The following is a 19,816-nucleotide window of genomic DNA, read 5'->3' on the forward strand; positions in this document are numbered from 1 at the left end:
TTTTTTTTTTTTTTTTTTTTTTTTTTGGTACTGAGAATCAAACTCAAGACTTTGTGCTTGCCAGGCGGGTGCAGCACCTCTGAACTAAATCCCTGGTGCTATGGTGTAGTTCTTTTTTTGTTTGTTTTTTTGAGGCAGAGTCTCACTATGTAGTTGAGACTGAGCTGGCACTCACTATGTAGCCCAGGTTAGTCTCGACCTCACAGTGATCCTCCTGCCTCAGCCTCCCTGAGTGCTGGGACTATAGTGTAGTTCTAATAATGGTTTCTCTAGTCCCCTCAGCGCTACATTTATCAGTTAGAATACTTCTGCAAGGAAGAGTTATCTCTTTTCCTGCATTTATCTATTTATTATTTACTATTATTATTTATTATTTATATCAATATGAATTTGTGCATATTTGCTTATTCTTTGGGTTGTACGTTGATACTGTGATCCCTTTTTGCTGTTCAAATTGCTTCAGTTTTCAGTACTGGGAGCTTTAGATCAATCCTGAGTTCTTTTAATTAACCTTCATCTTTTCAATCATTTTCTTCATACTTCGTTACTTTTTGGTAGCGCAAGATGTTCTGGGATATTTTGCATTTTATTTTTCTAAATTCTGGAATCAACCACTTCTCTGAGGATCACTGATTCCTTTGCCAGAGACTGGTATTGAGAAACCCTAATCTGAGTGCTGGGGATGCTCATCAGTACTGAGGTATTGAGACTTCTAAGCCCTCTAGGAGAATGGAGATGGGAATACTAACCCCTTCACACATGTGTGTTCTGTTTTTATATAGATTTATAAGACTGAATTTCTACTGATAATTTCAAAGCCAATCCAGTGCCACAAGGTTAATTCTAGCCTTTCTCTCCTGCTTATTTGTAACTTTTTTCTCTGAATCACTGCTCTGTAAGAATCTTATTAAGAAAAATTTCAAAGATGCGAAAATATAGAGAATACACTGCTTAAACAATGATCAACATTTTGACAATATTATTATATCTATCTGTTACCTAGGGGTGTTTCTATTTTTTTTTGGAGTAAACCCCAGAAAAGTTTTGAATATCATTGCTCCTTTCAAATTAATAAACTTTATTTTGAAAGCAGTTTCAAGGTCACAGAAAAATTGTATGGAAGTTCCAGAGCATTCACATCAGCCCCTATCTCCCGTCATGCACAGCCTTCTGCACTATGCACATCCTCTACCACTTCATTCTGGAAGTCTCTAGATGGGCACATACACCTGCCACACTTGTTACAGTTGATGAACCTACACTTGAACAAAACTATCCGGATAGGTCACATCAGGGTTCATTTTTGGTGTATCTTCCATGGGTGTGGAAAAATATTTAATGATACTCATCCACTATTATAATCTTATATAGAATTACATTTTTTTTTGTGCTCCAACTATTTATCTCTCCCTCCCCTCTCACTCTTGGCAGTCACTAGTCTTTTTACTGTCTCCATAGTTTTGCCTTTAACAGATTGTCATATAGTTGGAATCATGCAGATTGGCTTCTTTCTCTTAGTGATTAGCATTTAAAGTTTCTCCATGTCATTTCATGGCTTGATAGCTGAATAATATTCCATCATCTGGGGGTACCAGTTTATTGCTACATTCATTTGCTATTGGACAGCCTACTTGCTTCCAAGTTTTGTCAGTTATGAATAAGGCTTCCAGAAACATCTGTGGGTAGGTTTTGTGTGGGCATAAGTTTTCAACTCTTTTGGATAATTGTAAAGGAGCGTTGCTGCTGGATCATGTGGTAAGAATAGTTCTGTTATGTAAAGAGCTGCTAGCCTGGTTTCCAGAGTGGCTGTCCATTTTACATTCCCACCAGAAGTGAATGAAAGTTCCAGATGATCCACATCCTTTTCAACATTTGGTGCTATCAGTGTTTTGGATTCTGATCATTCTAGTAGGTGTAGCCTGATAATCTCATTGTTTTAATTTGCAATTCCCTTAGGATACATGATGTTGAACATCTATTCATAAGCTTACTGGCAGTCAGTGTGTCTTCATGGGTCAAGTCTATTAAGTTGTTCATTTGTTTTTCTTTCTCTCTCTCTCTTTTTTTTTTTTTTTTTTTTTTTTTTTTTTTTTTTTTTGTGGTACTGGGGATTGAACTCTGGATCTTGCACTTGCAAGGCAGGCAGTAGAACCACTGAGCTACATCCCAGGCCCAAGGTGTTCATTTTCTTATTGCTCACTGTTGAGAGTTCTTTTCATATTTTAGATATAGAGGTCCTTTGGATAACAGTTTTTTTATCAGTTGTGTTGTTTGCAGTTATGTTCTGCCAGTCTATGGCTTGTCTTCTCATTTCTTGACATTGTCTTTCCATACCACTGCTTTTTAATTCATCATTTTAAACACTAGAGAAGTATTTTCTACTGTTTTTTGTCTTAAAAGAATATAATATTATTCTCTCACAGCTCACAGGTCCAGAAGTCCAAAATCCAGGTGTCATCAGTATTGGTTACTTTGGAATTACCAAAGGGGCACCCTTCCCATGAATCTGTCCAGGTTCCTGGCATCCTGGGCATTCCCATTTTTCCTTGTCCTCAAGTAGGTCTTTCAGTCTGTGTCTTCTTTCTTTCTGTATCTACTTCCTTCACCTTCTCACAGTTCAAATCATTCAGTAAATATTTAACAAGCACCTTCACATCTGCCAGTTACTGTAGATACTGTGGATGTAGCATTGAACAACACAAGTAAAGTCCATGCTCCCGTGTCTACCTGAAGGGTCGCATCTACTAAATATGTATACATTTAAGAAGAAATACATCTTTGTGGTTTAAAAAATAAAAGTCAAGAAAACTGTCTCTATCCTTGAATGTTTTCAGTGCATCTGCTGACTGGTAGCTTCGGGCCTTGGAAGTACTTGAGGTTGCATTTCCCATTTGGGAACCTTGGCTAGTATACTGTTCTGAAATAATTCCATAGTCCAAGGCCCATTGGGGATTTATCATGTATATCAGAACATTACAGCTTGAGAAGTCCCACATCACAAATCCCAATTATTCCAGTGTTCTCTAAACTTAGGTAATTATGTGGTGTTTGTCCCGTGGAATCCAAGTAACACCTGTTGACCTCAGGTTCTCTGGTGCACCCAGGAGCCTGGAGCTTGTGCTACTCTATCTGGATGGGACTCTTGTACTAAGAGCTTAAACAACTAAGCAAGCAAAGGGACTCAGATCAGTGACTCAGTGATTCAACATCCTGTGTGAATGTGCCATTAGCACAGCATTTGCTTTCTTTCTCTTTTTGCTAGCATCAGATTTATTTTTTTATGTTTAAGTCTTTATCAAGTTAGTTATCATAAACACAGATTAACAGCCAGACTAACAGGTCAAAAAACACATAAAAAAATGAAACAATGATTCCAAATCAAGGTACATTTTTCAATAGATCAGAGGCTGGATTGCAATAACTTTTTCCCCCTATTACCTGTCTTTCATTTTGTACTTTATTTATATACTGGGGTTTTCATATAACAGAAATCATGTGATATTTATGCTTGTGTGCCTGATTTACTTCACTTAACATTATGGTCTCAAGATACACTGATGTTTTTTTCCTACAAATGACTCAAGTTTATGGTAGAGTAGTACTCCACTGTGTGTAAATACTGCACTTTCTTCATTCATTCATCTACTGATGGACATATAGGCTGCTTCTAAGATTTGGTTATTACAAATTGTGATGCTATAAATGTGGATATGCATGTATCACTGCAATATGAGCTTTTAACTCATTCAGGAAGAAGATGAGGAATAGCTGGGTCAAATGGAATGTTTAGAGGATTCCTCATACTGATTCCCATAGTAGTTATACTAGGTTACATTCCCTCTAACAGTGAAGAGTGTTCCATTTCCCTTGAAGCCTCTCCAACACTTGTTATTATTTGATTTCTTAAAGATAGTCATTCTTTCTTAAGATGGAATTTCTGTGCTGTTTTAATTTACATTTCTTGAATGACTAGTGATGTTGGACATTTTTTTCATCTGTTTATTGGCTATTTGTATATCTTTATCTGAGAAATGGCTATTCATTTTAGATATCCAATTTTTGTTGGGTCTTTAAATGTGGGGAATCTAATTTTCTGAATTCTTTGTATATTCTAGATCATTGGTGGCAAGGGTGTGGCGTGTATACTCTGCTATATAGCTTGTGCTTATGTTACCTTTTCCCAAAAACAATTTTCCCCATTAATTTTATTGGAACATTTAAAGCAAACAATACAGTTACACTGGGATCTTGTACCTTTACATGATGTATCTTGGTTCTTATTTTTTCCCCCATACCCCTGCCCTCCCTTTTATCCCCTTCACCCTTCCCTATTTACAAAAGACTTCCTTTATTCACATTTTTTCTTTTCCCTTATTTCCTTTCTCCTCCCTTTCCCACTTCCCCTTTAGGCATTTTCTTCCTATTTCCCCAAATTTTTTAATTGAAAAATTTTTAAATTGTCCTTTCTCATTCTTGTCACTCTTTACTCTTCCTCATCAGGAGACGCCCTGATTCCGATACTAGGTCCAGAAAAGCAGAGCTTCCAGAAAGTGCAACGGAAAACCTAAGAAGAACAATTACCAACAATTACAAAACAAAAAACTTCATGCTCCAACAGGTCAAGCCACATCATACGAGTATTCAGAAAATGCTCCCTCACCACCTTCCAGATGAGTCCCTTCCAGTAAGGCAAGATGGGAAGACAGGGCTCTTGCATAAGCCAAGAGCCAGGCTCCTCTGAGGGTGGTGGGGAGAAGAGAAGAAAAGAGGAGACAGAAGGAGAGCAGCAACAGGACAAAGGAAGCCAGGGCTGGAGGAAACCAAGGCACCTTGCCATTTGATTCTGAGACCCCTCCTCTGTCATCCTCATTTTTTCCCACTTGTTGCTAGTTTGAAGAAGCCCCTCCACCCCATCTCAGTCCTTTAGTTCTCTTATCTTTTCCTAAGATAGCCACTGTTACCAGCCTTTTATTGATCTTGTGGGAAATATTTTATGTGTATAAAAGCATAAATGCACATGTACTCTCCCATTTAAAAATAGATGGCAGCCTGTTGTGCACATGGCTTTATTTTTGTCTTTTTAAAATTAATAGTGTACTTTATCACTATTTTAATGGAGCTAACTTATAAATACACTACTTCATAAATGCACACATGCATATATGTGTTTGCTTTCTTCTTTCATCATAGCGTCATTTAATTTATTTCTCTATCCTCTGTAACTTTTTCTTTTTTTTTTTTTTTTTTTTTTTTTTTTTTTTTTTTTTTTTTTTTTTTTTTTTTTTTTTTTTTTTTTTTTTTTTTTGGTACCTGGGATTGAATTTGGGTCCTTGCGCTTGCGAGGCAGGCAGCAAACCAGTGAGCTAAATCCCTGGCTCTTCTTTATTTTTCTTTTATTTTCACAAAAGGCAAACTTAGGTAAACTCCCCTCACTGGCACTGCAGAAGTCTTCTAGGCATGAAGTTTTCCAGTAGGAAGAGAAATTCTGGTTGCCAAACATTTAATTTCATATCAGGATACAATGGCAAACACTAAGCATTGCTTCTGACTGTTCTTGTGACTGTTCATGCTTCTTGTGGTGGATCGTGTTCTTGTTCCCAGTTATTGTTCACCCTGTAAGATCATTGCCCTCACCATGTGACTTGTAGCACCTCCTTTTGAGAAGAGTGTACTTTCACAGGCTCCAGGCTCAGTCACGTGATCTCCTTCTTTTGGGCCAATGAGAAGAGAGTGGAGCCTGCACAGTCACTGTAGGCTTCTACTTTGTGTATTTGACCTTGATCATGACAATGGAGACAGCATCTGGGCTAGTCCTTTATCTTGGGGCTCAGAATAAGAAGACATGGAGTACCAATCACATCTGACTCACAGTGATGGGAAATCTGGATGAAAAATAAATCTTACTTGTTATAATCCCCTAAAATTGTGGGATTGTGTGTCATAGCAGTTTAACCTCGTGAAAGATGAATTCTGCAAAATAATACTGGGCTGTGTTTACTCATAAAGTTCAAATTAGCTCTGGGGAATACTAACATAGAGGTTGCCTCTGTATTTAATCTTTACCTACTATCAGTTGATAAAACTTGGCTGTTATTTACAGCAATCAAGCTATGATACCCTTTACCAGTGGCAATGTCACTTATTAAGAAGTTTCAGAAAGCTATTTGGCAATGTATAACAAGCCTGAATATTTTTTATTTCTAAAATCTAGCCCAAGAACGGAGAGGTTGTGTTATTTGAAAAGCTGGAAACCACCTACATGCTCCATCACAAGGAAATACTTTACATATTATTTTACATGGTTGCGTTGGTCAGCTTTCTGTTGCTAGGACAAAATGAGAAATACTTATTTTGACTCATGGTTTTAGATGTTCAGTCCACATCCAGCTGGCTCTATTGTTTTTAGGTCCATGGCAAGGCAGAAATATCGCAGAAGGTCATGGTGGAGGAAAGCTGCTTACCTCATGGCATCCAGGAAGCAGAGAAAGAGGGAAAGAATGGGAGAAAAGTTATGCCCATTGAAGTCATGCCCCCAGTGACCTACTTCCTCCAACTAGGCCCTACCTCCTGTATAGCTCATTCAGCTGTGATCTCATGGATGCATCAATCCTCTGATGAGGTTTAGCATCCTCAGTCCAGTCACCTCTCTAGGCATCTCTTAATCCAATCAAGTTCACAATCAAAATGAACCAACACAGTGATGGATATTATGAAGTCATTCAAATCAAGTAGATGAATAATGACATGGGGGTGATGCTTGTATTTTAATAGTGGATGAATTAAGCAGACCTATTAGCATACGACATTCCAAATTTATATAACAAATCTAGGATCATACAGTTAATAATTTTCTACAAATTTATAAAAATAGTTTCATCATATATATATATTTTAGACTGGAGGAAATAAGAAAAAAGAAAAGGTCATCTCTAGTTTGTATTTTCTTTTCTGTTCTATCTACATTTTCTAAACATTCTACGATGGATGTGTACTACTTTTGTAATCAGAAATAAGTGAGTGCTATTTAAAAATAAGAATCATTACGGTCACCTCTAGGGTTGTGCTTCCATGCTGTGGCTGTGCAGGGCCCTTAACTGGGACTCCTTGTCTAAGAATAAGCCAGTGTGTTTAATTAGGTCACTCTCCTGCCGACCTAGAATCTCTGCACAGGGCTCAGCCTGTGTTGCCCGGAACCCCCAGGCGCCACTGTTTGGGGCCCTCTGAGGCTGTCGGGCCGGAGCTGCCTGTGCTTCTGCCTGCCTTCAGCCAAGTGTGAATTTGAGCAATTTGTGAACTGTCACCCCGGTGGAGTTGCTACCCTCATGCCTCTCTCACAAGTCTTTTCAAAAAACGAATTTAGACATGTCTGTGTTATTGAAGAGAAAATGGGAGCTTGTGAAGTAAGCATTTTAATCATTTGGGGGTACTAACAGTGCATTAATTCTGCAGCTCCTGTTCATTGTTCCTGGTGGCCTTCCTGTTATGTCCTCTGTCACACGTGTTCAGGACCTGAAGTAGGTGGTGAGCAGGGGAGGGAGGGAAGTTTTCTCAGAAGTGTGTGAGGAGTTTGCAGAAGAACCTCCTGACGGGGGGAGTCGTCCCTGGGGAAAGGGGTAGGGCACAGCCAACTCTTGCCCTATGGCAAGGCTTTGAATGCAGAGGACAATGCCCTTCCTGTTCGACCCCCTTCAAAGTCTGTTTCCCTCAAGTATTTTTTTGCAGATGCTCTACAGGCACCAGTGTAAACTCCGGAATGAGCTCTGTGTCCATGGAGCGCAGTGCCCCTTGCATCCCACATCCAGCATCCTCCCCTGGATCTGTCTTAGTCCCATGGCACCTTCAACCTTTCCCTACCCTAGATGGTTTCACCTGAAACCTGAATTTCCGTCATCTTTAATTCTTTCAAATTGAGGTGTAATGAAATACAAAGTACATACTTGGTGTTATTGTGGCTTGAACCTGGGGCCTTTAACATTAAACTTCATCCCTAGTCCCTTTGATATATATATCAAGCTGGGCTCCAAATTTTGATCCTCTTGCCTCAGCCTCCCAGAGAGCTGGGATGACAGCGTGCCCCACGAGGCTTGGCTAAATACATATATTCTTGTGCCAAAAACTGTAAGACTCACCCATGTTATTGAGAGTAGCATATAGTTCATTTCTCTTCATTGCTGATTCTAAAGGTTTATCCATTTTGGTACTCATGAATAATTGGGTTGTTTCCAGTGAGAGATGATTTTGAACAAAGATGCCATGAGTATTCTTACACATGAATTTGGTGGACACATGCTGTCCCTTTTAATCCACCATCCTTCCTTTGGCTTCTTGGCCACTCATTGAGACCCCCAGACCCACACATCTGCCAGGTTTCCTGCAGATGAGTTCAGCCGCTTCCTGGTCTCATTTCTTTCTGGTCTTTTTCCTGCCCTCTGCTGCCTCTTGACTCCTGTTTGTCCCACATCACCACTGATCCTGGAGGCCCAGGTCTCCTATGCCTTCATCTGTTGCCAAATGCAGGGGACACCTGGGCCTTCCTCTATCAGTCTTTCTGCAGCAGTTGCCCTGCACTTGCCCCTGCTTCTGGGGCTCTCCTGTTCCCGACTGCCCCCCGAATCGGCCCCTACTTTGTGATTCCTGGGCTGTGTCCTCAACTCTGCTGCTTGTCTGTCCTGAGGGGCATTCTTGCTGCTGGGTCCCTAGCTACCATGGTTGCTGATGCACCTTGTCCTCAGTCTCCAGATCCCCAAACAGAATATTCCAGGCTCATTTGATGATAAACTTTGATCAACCATGACATGAAGTTCTTTTTCCTGTCTTTATGTGCCTGCCTTATGTGAATGAATATTCATTTATTGACTGTAGGAATGCTAGTGTATGTAATTAGTGGCTGCTTCCCCCACCCCACTAAGGGTGTGATCGTGCATATTTATGGTAAATCATGTTACTTTTTACACTTAGAAAATATTGAATTCTGAATTATATCTGGCCCCCAAGTTTCAGGTTTCACCTGCAACTCCCAAATCTGCCCCAGACCAGGCCTTCCCATCTCAAGATGGTACTGCTTCCTGCCAGTATCTCTGGGTGGGTGGCCCCATACTCTGGCTCCTTGGCATCCCAGCTGCTGCCCTCTCCAGGATCCCCAGTGCCTTGGAGAGCCAGATGACTCAGGTCTGCCTTCCCTTCCACATTGCCCCTGCACTCAGGCTCCCCAGAGTGCAGGCCTCCTTCCATCCATCTTTGCCTTACTGGGCCTTGCTGGAACTTCCCAAGCTTGACAACAGAGGCAGCTTGAAATGGAGGTGGATCAAATCTTACCCTGTATAAAATGCTGCCAGGCTTCCCACCTGACAGGATTGGGGTCATGGCCTTTTGTAGAACTCAGGAGCCTTTTCTGACCTGGCCTTGCTTCCCTCCCCTGCCTCCCTCAAATCCCCAGGACTGATTGTGGGCTGCTTACTTCCCTTTTCCCTTTCACACTTGTGGTTGCTCTGCTAAGAATTCTTCATGTGGTTCTAGCTCCTGTTCATATTTTCAAGAGGGTGGGTATGGTCATGTCCTGGACCTGCTCTCACCCCCAAAGAACAATACACGCCCCTCTCCCTCTGGCTGGCTCCTCAGGACTGGTGAACAGAGCTGGGCTGTTACATGACACAGGTTCTGGGATGAGAACCTGCCCCCCAACCACTCCCCCAAACTGCGGGCCCCCAAGGGCTCCAGGTTGAGCTCAGGCACGTTGGGTTTTGGCGATAAGGTGAGTGCCGAGCAGGTCTCATCCCTTAGAGCCTCCTACTAGACTCAGGGCAGGGGCTCCTGAAATGCAAAACATTTTTACTTTGTTTAAAAAATGAGTGAGTATCAGTGTTTTTATCGGTCTGTACTCTGCTACTTTCATTTAGCATAGACTGTTCTTGCAATTTTTAATGTCATTTTGTATCACTCGATTTTCATTATTAAACCAGTTAGAAAATGTAGATACTCAAGGTAAGAAAACAAGTCTAACCTTGCTGCCTCCATGTGACAGCTGTTTGAGATTCTTTTTGTGTATGAATTTTGGAAATAGCTTGCATGGTCATGAAAATACAATTTTATGTTCTGCCACCACCTAAAAATCTTTTTTGTTTGTTTGAGACAGGGTCTCTCTATGTAGTTCAAACTGGCCTTGAACTCACACTTAATCTTAAGCAAAAGTCTGAGAAGCAATAGCCTTGAACTCACTGTGTAGCTCAGGCTGGCCTTGAACTTTCAGGGATCTCTGCTTCAGCCTCCGGAGTGCTAGGATCACAAATATGCACCACCACACGCAGTTCTCCCTGCCCATATCTAAAGCATTGTTTGATTTCATTTTCTTAAAGTTTGTATAATACTTTAACAAGCATAACAGATCTGTTTGTATCACCACCAGGCCTGACGCATTCCTCAAGTACAGGACACAAATGTCCTCTGAGCTTCCAGCGGAGGCAGGCCTCACACTTCCCTGGGGCTTCTCAGCCTGCCAGACTTGCAGAGCTGCGGAGCTGGGACCCCATAGGTTTTCTTGTTAGCAGGATATAGGTCAATTTCACCCAAAAGAATGACACCAAAGAGCCTGATGTTGATGGCGCTCACTTTCCCTATCCCCAACCTGTGCTCTCCCAAGACAGTCAGGATGGGCTGTGTGGGTGGGATCCCTGTCCAGTTTCCTTCCTCCCATCTCCAGAGCTGCAGGCCCCCTGTAGCTCCCTCCTGAGTGCTAGAGTTTGTGACAGGAGTGCCCTCTGCCCAGTCCTGATCCAACATTGCCACCCACACAGCTCTTACACACTCATGCACACTCTCTTCCACACCCACACACCCATCCCCCACAACCACAGGCACTTAACAGTCATACCACAAACTCCAGCTGTTCCCATTGTTTTGCTGGAAGGAACCACAAGTCCTTGGGAGTTTTTTGGTTTTTTTTTTTAACATCTTATAGTAAAATCTCCGCATCTCTGACCCTTACCCAAGGAGGAGAGCAGCATTTGCCCCAGGTCAGGTGGGGTAGAATTGTTTCTAGGACATAAGTTCTATGGCCTTGACTCAGGTCCAGGCTCTTCCCAGGAAGTAGAGTTTAATCTCTGGTCACAGTTTGGTCACAGTCCCTCCCCACCCACTCCAGAACATGCTGGTTGGCAGTGTGCCCACACTGGTGGGGGAGGGGGAAAACTGCTGGGGTTGGCACCCTGGCTGGGCTCTGAGGGCCTCCTGGCCACTGCGCTAGAGGCAGGTCCTATCCTCTGCTGTCCCCTGTGGTTCATGTCCTTTCTGCCTCATAGCACATGGCTCATTGCTGGCTCTGTGAAATTCCTTTTTCTTCTAACTAATAAAAATCATAACTTTCCTTAAAGACCTCATCTGCAATCTCTTGTTAACAAGACCCCCTGGTATGCAGCTCAGTCCCACCTCAGTCTCCCTGTAGCCATGGCACCTGTATAGGAAAGCCAGGGGATGAATTCTAGAGGGACGTCCGTCCCTGGTCACCTTGAGAGGGTTTCTCCAAGCTCCAGGAGATGGAAGCCTCCTCAAGTCCAATGGCATGGTCCCAGGTTTCTAAGGCTTCCATAGATAGCTAGGGTGATCCAGCGGGTGATGTGTGGGGTGACAGCCAGGCCCACACATGGTCCCTGCCCCACAGGTGTCCCTAATCTGATGGCCTCTCTGAGCACAGGTGGGCAAGGGGTGGAAAGCCATCACATGCTTGATCTTGACACTTCTTCTACAGACACCATCTAGATGGAAGAACCAATGGGAATGCTGGGAAGGCTAGTCCTGTTCCCACCGTCTGCCCTCAGCAGAGGAAGAGTGGCATGCTGAACTCAGAAAGTGGGGAAGAGGAGAAAGGAGTTCAAGGACAGTGATTGGGTATGGGGCTATCTGCCTGGGAACACAGACTTCCTTTAATTCTAGGATTTCAGTTTAGGTCAGGTGTGGTGGCATGTACCATATCCTAATCCCAGCACACAGGGGGCTGAGGCAGGAGGATCACCTCTAGTTAAAGGCTAGCTGGGCTGAAGTTAGTTCAAGGTTAACCTGAACTACATAGGGAGACTCTATCTCAAAAACCAAAACAAAACAAAAGAGAGAAAGAAAACAAAATAATTTCAATTTGACAATAATCTTGTTTATGAAAAGGTATAAAATAAAAAATTATGCACAGAAATTCCTTTTATGTTTTACCAAGATTTACCCATTGTTAATGTTTTGCTCCATTTGTTTACCATTGATCCCCGATCCCATATATACACACGTCTATCTGTGTACATGCATGATTGCTTATACTGAATCATTTGAAGGTAAATGATACACATAATGACTTCTATTCAATTTGCAATTTGACAATAATCTTGTTTATGAAAAGGTATAAAATAAAAAATTATGCACAGAAATTCCTTTTATGTTTTACCAAGATTTACCCATTGTTAATGTTTTGCTCCATTTGTTTACCATTGATCCCCGATCCCATATATACACACGTCTATCTGTGTACATGCATGATTGCTTATACTGAATCATTTGAAGGTAAATGATACACATAATGACTTCTATTCTAAATCCTTCAGTGAGTATTTCTCAAGAAAAGGGATATTTTCTTATGTTACCACCATGCAATCATCCAGCCATAGGTTTACACTGATATACAGTAATTTCATCTCATCTACCACCCATTTTCCATCTGTACTTGTAGACCTAGTAATGAATGTCCTTAGCCCTATGTGCCCTGCAGCAGGATCCAGAGTAAGCTTGGAGATTTTGTTCATTTGTGGTAGCTTTTTTGCCTCCTTTAATCTGGAATGTCTCCGCAGCCTTCTTTGGTCTTTTATGACATTGAAAAGGCAGGGGACTTTTGTGGGGCACCGTAGGCAGAGGAGATTTTGCCTAGAGTTTGAGTGAAGACACCTGGGTCGGTGGTCCTGGCTCAGTCCTGCTCTACCATGCATTAGCTTTATGAGAATAGTCAAGTTGCTCACTTTTTTTGAGCCTCATGTAATCCTCTTTAAACTCAGAAAAACAATAGATCTATTTTGTGGGGTTGTTAGAGGCACTGCATGCAATAAAAATAAAGCAATACATTCCCTGTTATGACAAATCTGTATGGCTCAGGGTCAGATCCTATTACATCTCAGGTCCTTCCTTCAGTTAGTCTAGGGCCTCTGAGGTCTGAACAAGAGGTGGAAACACAGACCATGCCATCTGAAGATCCAGCAGGGACACGGTCACTGCTACAGACAGCTCCCAGCCACTCCAGCTGGGTGGTACAGGTCACACCAACACTCACCAAGTGATGCCCCTCCCAGTCACCGGTGTGGCTGGGCGCAAACCTTACGCTGTTCAGTCAGCCCTGAGAGGCGGCTGTCGTCAGTACACTTGGAGAGGAGACCTGAGAAATGCTCAAGTGACACAGTGTGCCTGAGTGTCAATGGATGGCTTTAGGTGTGAGGGGAGCTCCATATAGACCCCAGGTTCTGATGTGGGGAAAGCAGCATACACGTTTCTACAGCTACTGTGTGTCATCTGTGAGAGGCTTGAGGAACTTTGGAGAAACTCCCTGTAACCAGATACTGCTCCTCTTTCTCTTTTCTAACCTAAAAAGGAACTGTGCAGTGTGGGAAACAGTGCTTACAGGATTGTGAGATGGGCAGACAGTATAGAATTGGTGAAAAGGACTCCAGAAATATTCCTAAATTTTGAAGCTTGCTTCTCTTTTTAAACCTATTAAAGCTGCCATATAAGGTATACCATCTGTCTATCTGTCCATTCGTTGATCTACCCATTCAATTCTCCATCCATCCATCCATCCATCCACCCATCCATCCTTGCAGGTATCTGTCCAGGCATGCTTCCAATGAGGGATGGCATTACCTGCAGTCTCCATGCCTCTGCCTCACCATCCTAACAGTTTTCATCTAGCACTGTCAAGGAAGGAACTGTTCCACAGACTTGCTTCCCCTGCCCATACCTTTCATGCATTCAAAAATGCCTAACTTCTAGTTTAGCTATTTGAGAGAAAGTTTTGTAAAACGAATCATAAACCTTCCTTCCTTCTTAGGAGGGCATGCCCCTTCATCTGTGTTTCTGGGTATCCCAGGTCACTTCTCTGCTATAGAGATGGTGGTGTGAGCCCACAGGGGCTATCACGGCTGTGCATGGTGGCCCTGGTTGCTTTGCTTTTTCATAGCTCATTTTGTACTTGTTTTCCTTGATTCTGAGAATGCCCATCATTTTCCATGTCTTACAAGTCTTGGCGTGCTTCTAGTGATTTCATCTTTAAATGGTGGTCTGGGGAATTTGTTAGCCAAATATGTTAGTGTGTATATGATTTTTGCACACACACACACACACACACACACTTATATTGGTACTGGGGATTGAACTCGGTTCCTTACACTTGTGAGGCAGGTGGAAGGACCACTGAGCTAAGTCCCTGGCCCTCTGTTATATATTTACCAAGGACTTTTTAATCATTAAAGCAGTGTTGTTGCCTTTGCAACTCCCATGTTTGCCTTCCAGGAAATAGAGGTCCTTGGATGCATAAGTCATAGATGTGGAGGCGGCATGGCATAGTGAACTGCTGCTCCTTGATCCTTGCCGAGTTGTTCTCTCTGTCCTGGTTGGTTCCTTTCTCAAAGGCGGGTAAGGGAGAGAAAGAGGGGTTCAAAGTTTCTGAGGGACAGAGTGGAGCCTGGGCCCTACTGGTAGTGCGCAGGTGGCTGAAGAAGGGATCGAGGCCTCCTCTTCTTCACTCTTGGTGGCAGTGACCAGCGTGGATGAGGCACCGCCCTGAGGGCCCAGCCCCAAGCCCAGCAGGGAGTCTGAGGGCCTGGTGGCCTCTCAAGGCCTAAGGAGAGACTGGCAACAGAGGTGAGGGGGGAATTTAGGGAGGGGCTGGGGAGCTCAGTCTGTAAGCACCCCACACAAACCTGCAGCACACTTGCTGGGATAGAAGCTCCAGATCTCTAGCCTAAGGAGAGGGTGCCAGGTGCAGCTGATATCTACTCCCTGGTGTCTCCTCAGAGAGGCCTGTCCATGCCCTGGCCAATCTTCCCACCTCCACCTCTCCCTCTGCCCCATCTGGCTGGCATTTGTGCAGCTTGTGTTACTCTCCCTTCACCCTCTTCTCCCAGCACCTGGAGCTCCATTCCTCTGTCTTCTACCTCCCTGGCTGCCCTTATCCCTTACTCAGAGAGGAAGCACCCAGAAGCACATTCCTGAGGGAGGGCTTCCACCTTTCACAGGCTATGGTGCATCAAATACCAGCCCCCCTGACTCCCTGGGGAGACAGACAGGGGCTATGGATGGGAAGACAGGCCAGTGACAGCCTCCCACCTGTCCCCCCATCCCTTCCAAGGCCACACCTCTTGGGGAAGGTAAGGTTGTAGCTATAGTGCAGGATCTTATGCTGGTAACTGGTACCGGTGTGCCTGAGATGTGACACACACCAGGAGCTCCAGCAGCAATGCAAGACCCAGTGCCTCATAATCCTTGGACTTGTAGGCTGCAGGGGCTCAGGCAGACCCAACAGCTTGGAGCCTGGCTGCCTGCCCCTCTGCGCCCCACCTCCAGCCTCTGCAGCCCTGCACTACAGCTCTCCTTAACTGCCAGGGTGTAATCCATGTCAAAGCCAAGCAACGAATCTTCCCAAGTGCCCGGCTGTGACTGATAAAAATCCTGGAAAGAGGAAGTTCATCAGCAAGTTCATTCAGAGGGATGATGTGTAGCAGTTCCATATCCTCAACATGCTCTTCAACCTGCCTGGTGAGGGCAGGTGAAGTGGGTGGAATGGGAGGTAGTCCTAAGGGTCCTGAAGCCAGCAATTGGGCCACCTCTCTGCCCCAGAAACTTCCCTCTATGCCTGCCTGGTGGACTTCTTCTGCAGCTACTCCCAATACACCAAGTATGTCCTGTGCCCTGACCAGCCCTGGGGTGTGCAGGGGCCCAGCCCAAAGTGAGGAGCCCAACCAAGGCACACAGGTCCCTCCTGAAGGGTTTGGGAGACTCCAGGAGCTCAGGAAGAACTTGAAACCTGCCGATGCCCCATGAGTCACACTCAGCTCCAGGTCACGTCCCTCTCAGGATGGCTGGGACACAAACCCAGTGTAGACACAAACCCCTCGTTAGGCTGGAGGAGTCACTTTGTAAAGGCTACAGGGCTGGTGGTTACCTCAGGCCCCCTTATCAGCCTCTCCTGTCCCCTGTTGTCCTGTCTCAGCTGTGATACTGGCTATTAGCATGGCAACCTCTTTATGTCCTTCCAAAGTCTCTTCCAGGAAGTGACTGAAGTCATGAATAATATTCATCTGTCTGTGAGTGATCCAGGTCCCCAGGGCCCCTGACCTGCTGTCCTGGGCTTCCTCCAGTTCCCACAGACCTTTTACCCCTCTTTCTGCCGTGGAAAGGGTCTGGCTTCCCATGTCTCTCCACTACCATGGATACACACACAGCTTTGTTCCCTCCTGCAGGGCTGTCTTTAGAAGGCCCTGCAGAACTCAGAGAAACACATGGAGAAGGATGTGAGTAGCCACAGATCCCAGCCATGACTGCTTTGGCCCCTTCCCTCAGGCAGTGGGCCTCCCTGATCATCTTGGTCATCTCCCTCAAGGTTGCCCAAGCTCTCACCCTGACACTGCTCAGGGCCTTCTTCTGGAGCCATTTGCTGTGGGAGGTGGGCTGGGCTTGGCTCCCAGGCTGAAACCCAAAAAGAGGATTCCAGGGCAATGGTGGGGGGGGGTCTCAGCCCTGGGGTCACTCTACCTTTGCCCTAGACATGAATCTCCATCCTGCTGGGCAAGATGAAGGAGGCTGGGAAGGTGTTTTTGATCACCAACAGCAGCTGCAACTACACTGATGAGAGTGTGTGGAGGACATTGTGAGGACTGCAGAAAATAAGGGAGGAAAATAAGGAGCAAAGACCTTCCTACACCCACCTTAAAGGTGGCAGCTTGGGTTCCATTGCTCAGCTTTTCAAGGCTTTGGTGGAATGAGAAGGTTTCCCACCATCTTACTCTGGGGCCCTAGGAAAGGGGGTTGGGTGCTGGGCAGAGGCCCAGCCCAAGTTCAGTGCCTTGACCCCTGTCCTGTCCTGCCAGGCCATCATGACATACCTGTTTGCTGCTAGTGAGGCAAGTGTTTGGGGCTGGGCCAGCGTGGGTGGCCAGAGGGCAGAGAGGGCCAGGAACATCCCATGTCCACCCTGGCCTCAGCAAGGACCAAGCCTGTGAGTGGTCATTTCCACCAGTGAGCAGAGAAGGGGTACTTACAGTATCCTACAGGACTACACAGGCAGGTGGATATCTGGGGAGGAGCTATTGGGGTGAGAAGGGGGTGAGATGAGAGCACAGCAAGCAGGGTAGGGAGCATGTGACAGGCCGTAGGCATTGGTGACTCGGTGCACCTGGGCAGTGGGTGGGGCCTCACTTTGGTGACTTTGCTCAGGTCACATGTCCCTAGATCTTTCTAATTGCACTGTAAGGGGCCTTGGTCTGATCTGATCACATGAAGCTCAATGCTACCTCCACAGTCACCTTTTGAACACTTCCCAGTGCCCAGCTTGGTTGGGGACACTGAGGAGTGAGACTGGCGGATACACAGTCCTAGGGATGTATCATCTGACAGGGTCAGATTTCCCAGGCTGTGTGTGTGTACCCCGTGTGCCTACACGTGCCCCCTATCTTGTCCCCCAGGCTGAAGTCTCAGCCAGACCCTGCAGGTCCTACATCGACCTGATTGTGGTGGACACACAGAAGCCCTGCTTCTTCGTGGCGGGATGGTCCTGAGACAGGTCAACATGGTAATATCAGGTGGTCAGGCCCTGTCCACCTTGGGGGAGACTTCCTGACCTTGGACTTGACCTGCCTATGGCCACTGCTGGCTCTGCTGACTGTCTGTCCCTGAAGGCAGATAACTGGGGGGCCACTTTGAGTCCCCACAACCTCTACCCTTACAGGGGAAAAGTTGTGGTTCTCCTGACTCAGGGCCCCTCTGTATCTGCCAGAACTCGGGGAATCTCTGTGTGGGGACTTACACTGGGCCCCAGCAGCACTGCACTCTACTCTGGAGACACCTCCTTTACCAGGAGCCCACGTCCTAACCTTTCCGCTGGGCAGGAAGGTGAGTCAGCACTAGTCCTCCTTTGGTGGGCCAGGGTCCTTAGACATGGTGTGTGAACTGCTTGACATGAAGGGAAAAGACATTCTGTATATCGGGGACCACATCTTTGGGGACACTGTCAAAAGTCCAAGAAGCAGCAGGGCTGGTGCAGCTGCCCCAGCAGCTGGGCATTTGGGCCCCGGAAAAGGGTGAGAAGAGGATCAGGACTGGGGAGGGGGGACCCCCTTTTCTTGTGGTGGGTTAGTGGTGACCAGGAATTGTGTACTTGCTGTGATCTGTGAGGATCTGTCTTATACACAAGATAAAGAGACCCAGAGAGAGGTTATCCATTTGACTGAAATCATATAGACCTAGGGGCCAAGCTGGGACTCAGGTCCGCGTGGTCTGACTCCCGATTCCCATGGAGTTTGTAGGGGCGTCCTTCCTCCCCTTACCCTGCCCTCTACAGTGGCCCTGAGTGTACTAGTGTGTGGGAGGCATGCCTTTCTAGCTCCCAGTGTCATCTTTGGGGTCAAGGGTTAATGAAAGCCCAACAATTTGGGGTTTGTTCTGAGAGCTGCCAGGTTTGAGTCATGGCCACATGACTCTGGGAAGGTCACCTGGGTCCCTTATTGCTTTTGTCCCTTGTCCCGTGGGGTCTGTGCTGTCTCTGCTGTGCTCTGGGTGGGGTCATATCTGCCCTGAGGGGTTTCAGATTTGGGGGTGGTGATGGAGCAGAAACCCCTGGCAGAAGTCTGACAAAGGGCTATTACCCCTGTGGTCCCCTGCCTTTCAGAGTGGTCGAAGCAGCTGAAGAGGCTGGAGACTCACCTGGTGGATCTGTACCAGTGAGAGCCATACCTTTTTGAGGGTGGTAGTGGGGAGAAGGATGGAGGTGATGGCCGTGTCCCGGTCTGGCTGTGAGGCCTGGGCAATGTCATCAGGGAACTGAGAAGAGTGATCACATTCTGTGACCTCTAGGCCTTTCCTCTTAACCCATCCAGGACGGACTTGGGTGGGGGTCTCACGCCTGTGCACACCCCCACCCCAATTTTCCTGGCCGCCAGGCTGCTTCTTGACGCCCCACTGGGCCGGGGGAGGTCACACTCTTCTACTCCCTGGATCACAGGGCCATTTTTGCACCAGGTACATGGATGGGAGCAGTTATGGGCTACAAGCCATCCCCGCCACCAAGAAGGAGATTCAGGAGAGCAGTGGAGGAGGGGCCCGCGCGACCTCTCCCATCCCTGCCTGGATCGGCTTTGTTTCCGGCCCTGGAGCCCAGCTCGCACATTTTCCAAGCTAGCCAAGCTCCATAGACCTTGTCCTCTGGCGCCCTCTGCTGGCCTGCATTTCCGCAGCGCCGGCAGGCTGCCTGGAGGCTGGGCGAGCCGGGTCCCTCTGTCCTCAAGGCCGCTCAATCTAGAAAAGTGCCGCCTGCTGGGCCCAGTCTTCAAGTGGCCGGCTGGCCAGCTGTGATCGCTGTCTGGGGTCAGCCAGAGGAGGGGCCTGAGAAAATGAGATTCAGGGACAGTGAGCTGAAGGGTCCTGGGAGAAAGAGAAGAAAGGAAAACATTCCCTTGAAGCTGTGCTGACTACCCTGGTGGTCTAGAGCAGGCCAGGAAGCGAGAGGTTCCCACAGGCGGTAGTGTTAGGGAATTGATCATGTTAAATTATGCTGTGATGCCGCCTCACAGGCTGCATTCCTGGTACA

General features: G+C 46.0%; 1 protein-coding gene across 1 annotated transcript in view; it reads left to right on the plus strand.

The window, feature by feature from the left end:
• Nt5dc4 (5'-nucleotidase domain containing 4) overlaps positions 1 to 19,287 on the plus strand; it is a 33,637-nt gene extending 14,350 nt beyond the window's left edge. The window contains 13 exon segments of the mRNA XM_033761494.1: positions 15,619 to 15,771; positions 15,853 to 15,910; positions 16,226 to 16,319; positions 16,476 to 16,526; positions 16,779 to 16,868; positions 17,103 to 17,135; positions 17,697 to 17,772; positions 17,775 to 17,803; positions 18,008 to 18,048; positions 18,129 to 18,243; positions 18,246 to 18,276; positions 18,279 to 18,311; positions 18,899 to 19,287. Of these exon segments, the coding sequence (XP_033617385.1) occupies positions 15,619 to 15,771; positions 15,853 to 15,910; positions 16,226 to 16,319; positions 16,476 to 16,526; positions 16,779 to 16,868; positions 17,103 to 17,135; positions 17,697 to 17,772; positions 17,775 to 17,803; positions 18,008 to 18,048; positions 18,129 to 18,243; positions 18,246 to 18,276; positions 18,279 to 18,311; positions 18,899 to 18,954 (860 nt within the window). The 3' untranslated portion in view covers positions 18,955 to 19,287.
• Positions 19,288 to 19,816: the final 529 nt, after the last annotated feature.

This window comes from Fukomys damarensis, unplaced genomic scaffold, assembly GCF_012274545.1.
Source record: "Fukomys damarensis isolate Sample0158 unplaced genomic scaffold, DMR_v1.0_HiC HiC_scaffold_9, whole genome shotgun sequence".
Taxonomy (NCBI): domain Eukaryota; kingdom Metazoa; phylum Chordata; class Mammalia; order Rodentia; family Bathyergidae; genus Fukomys; species Fukomys damarensis.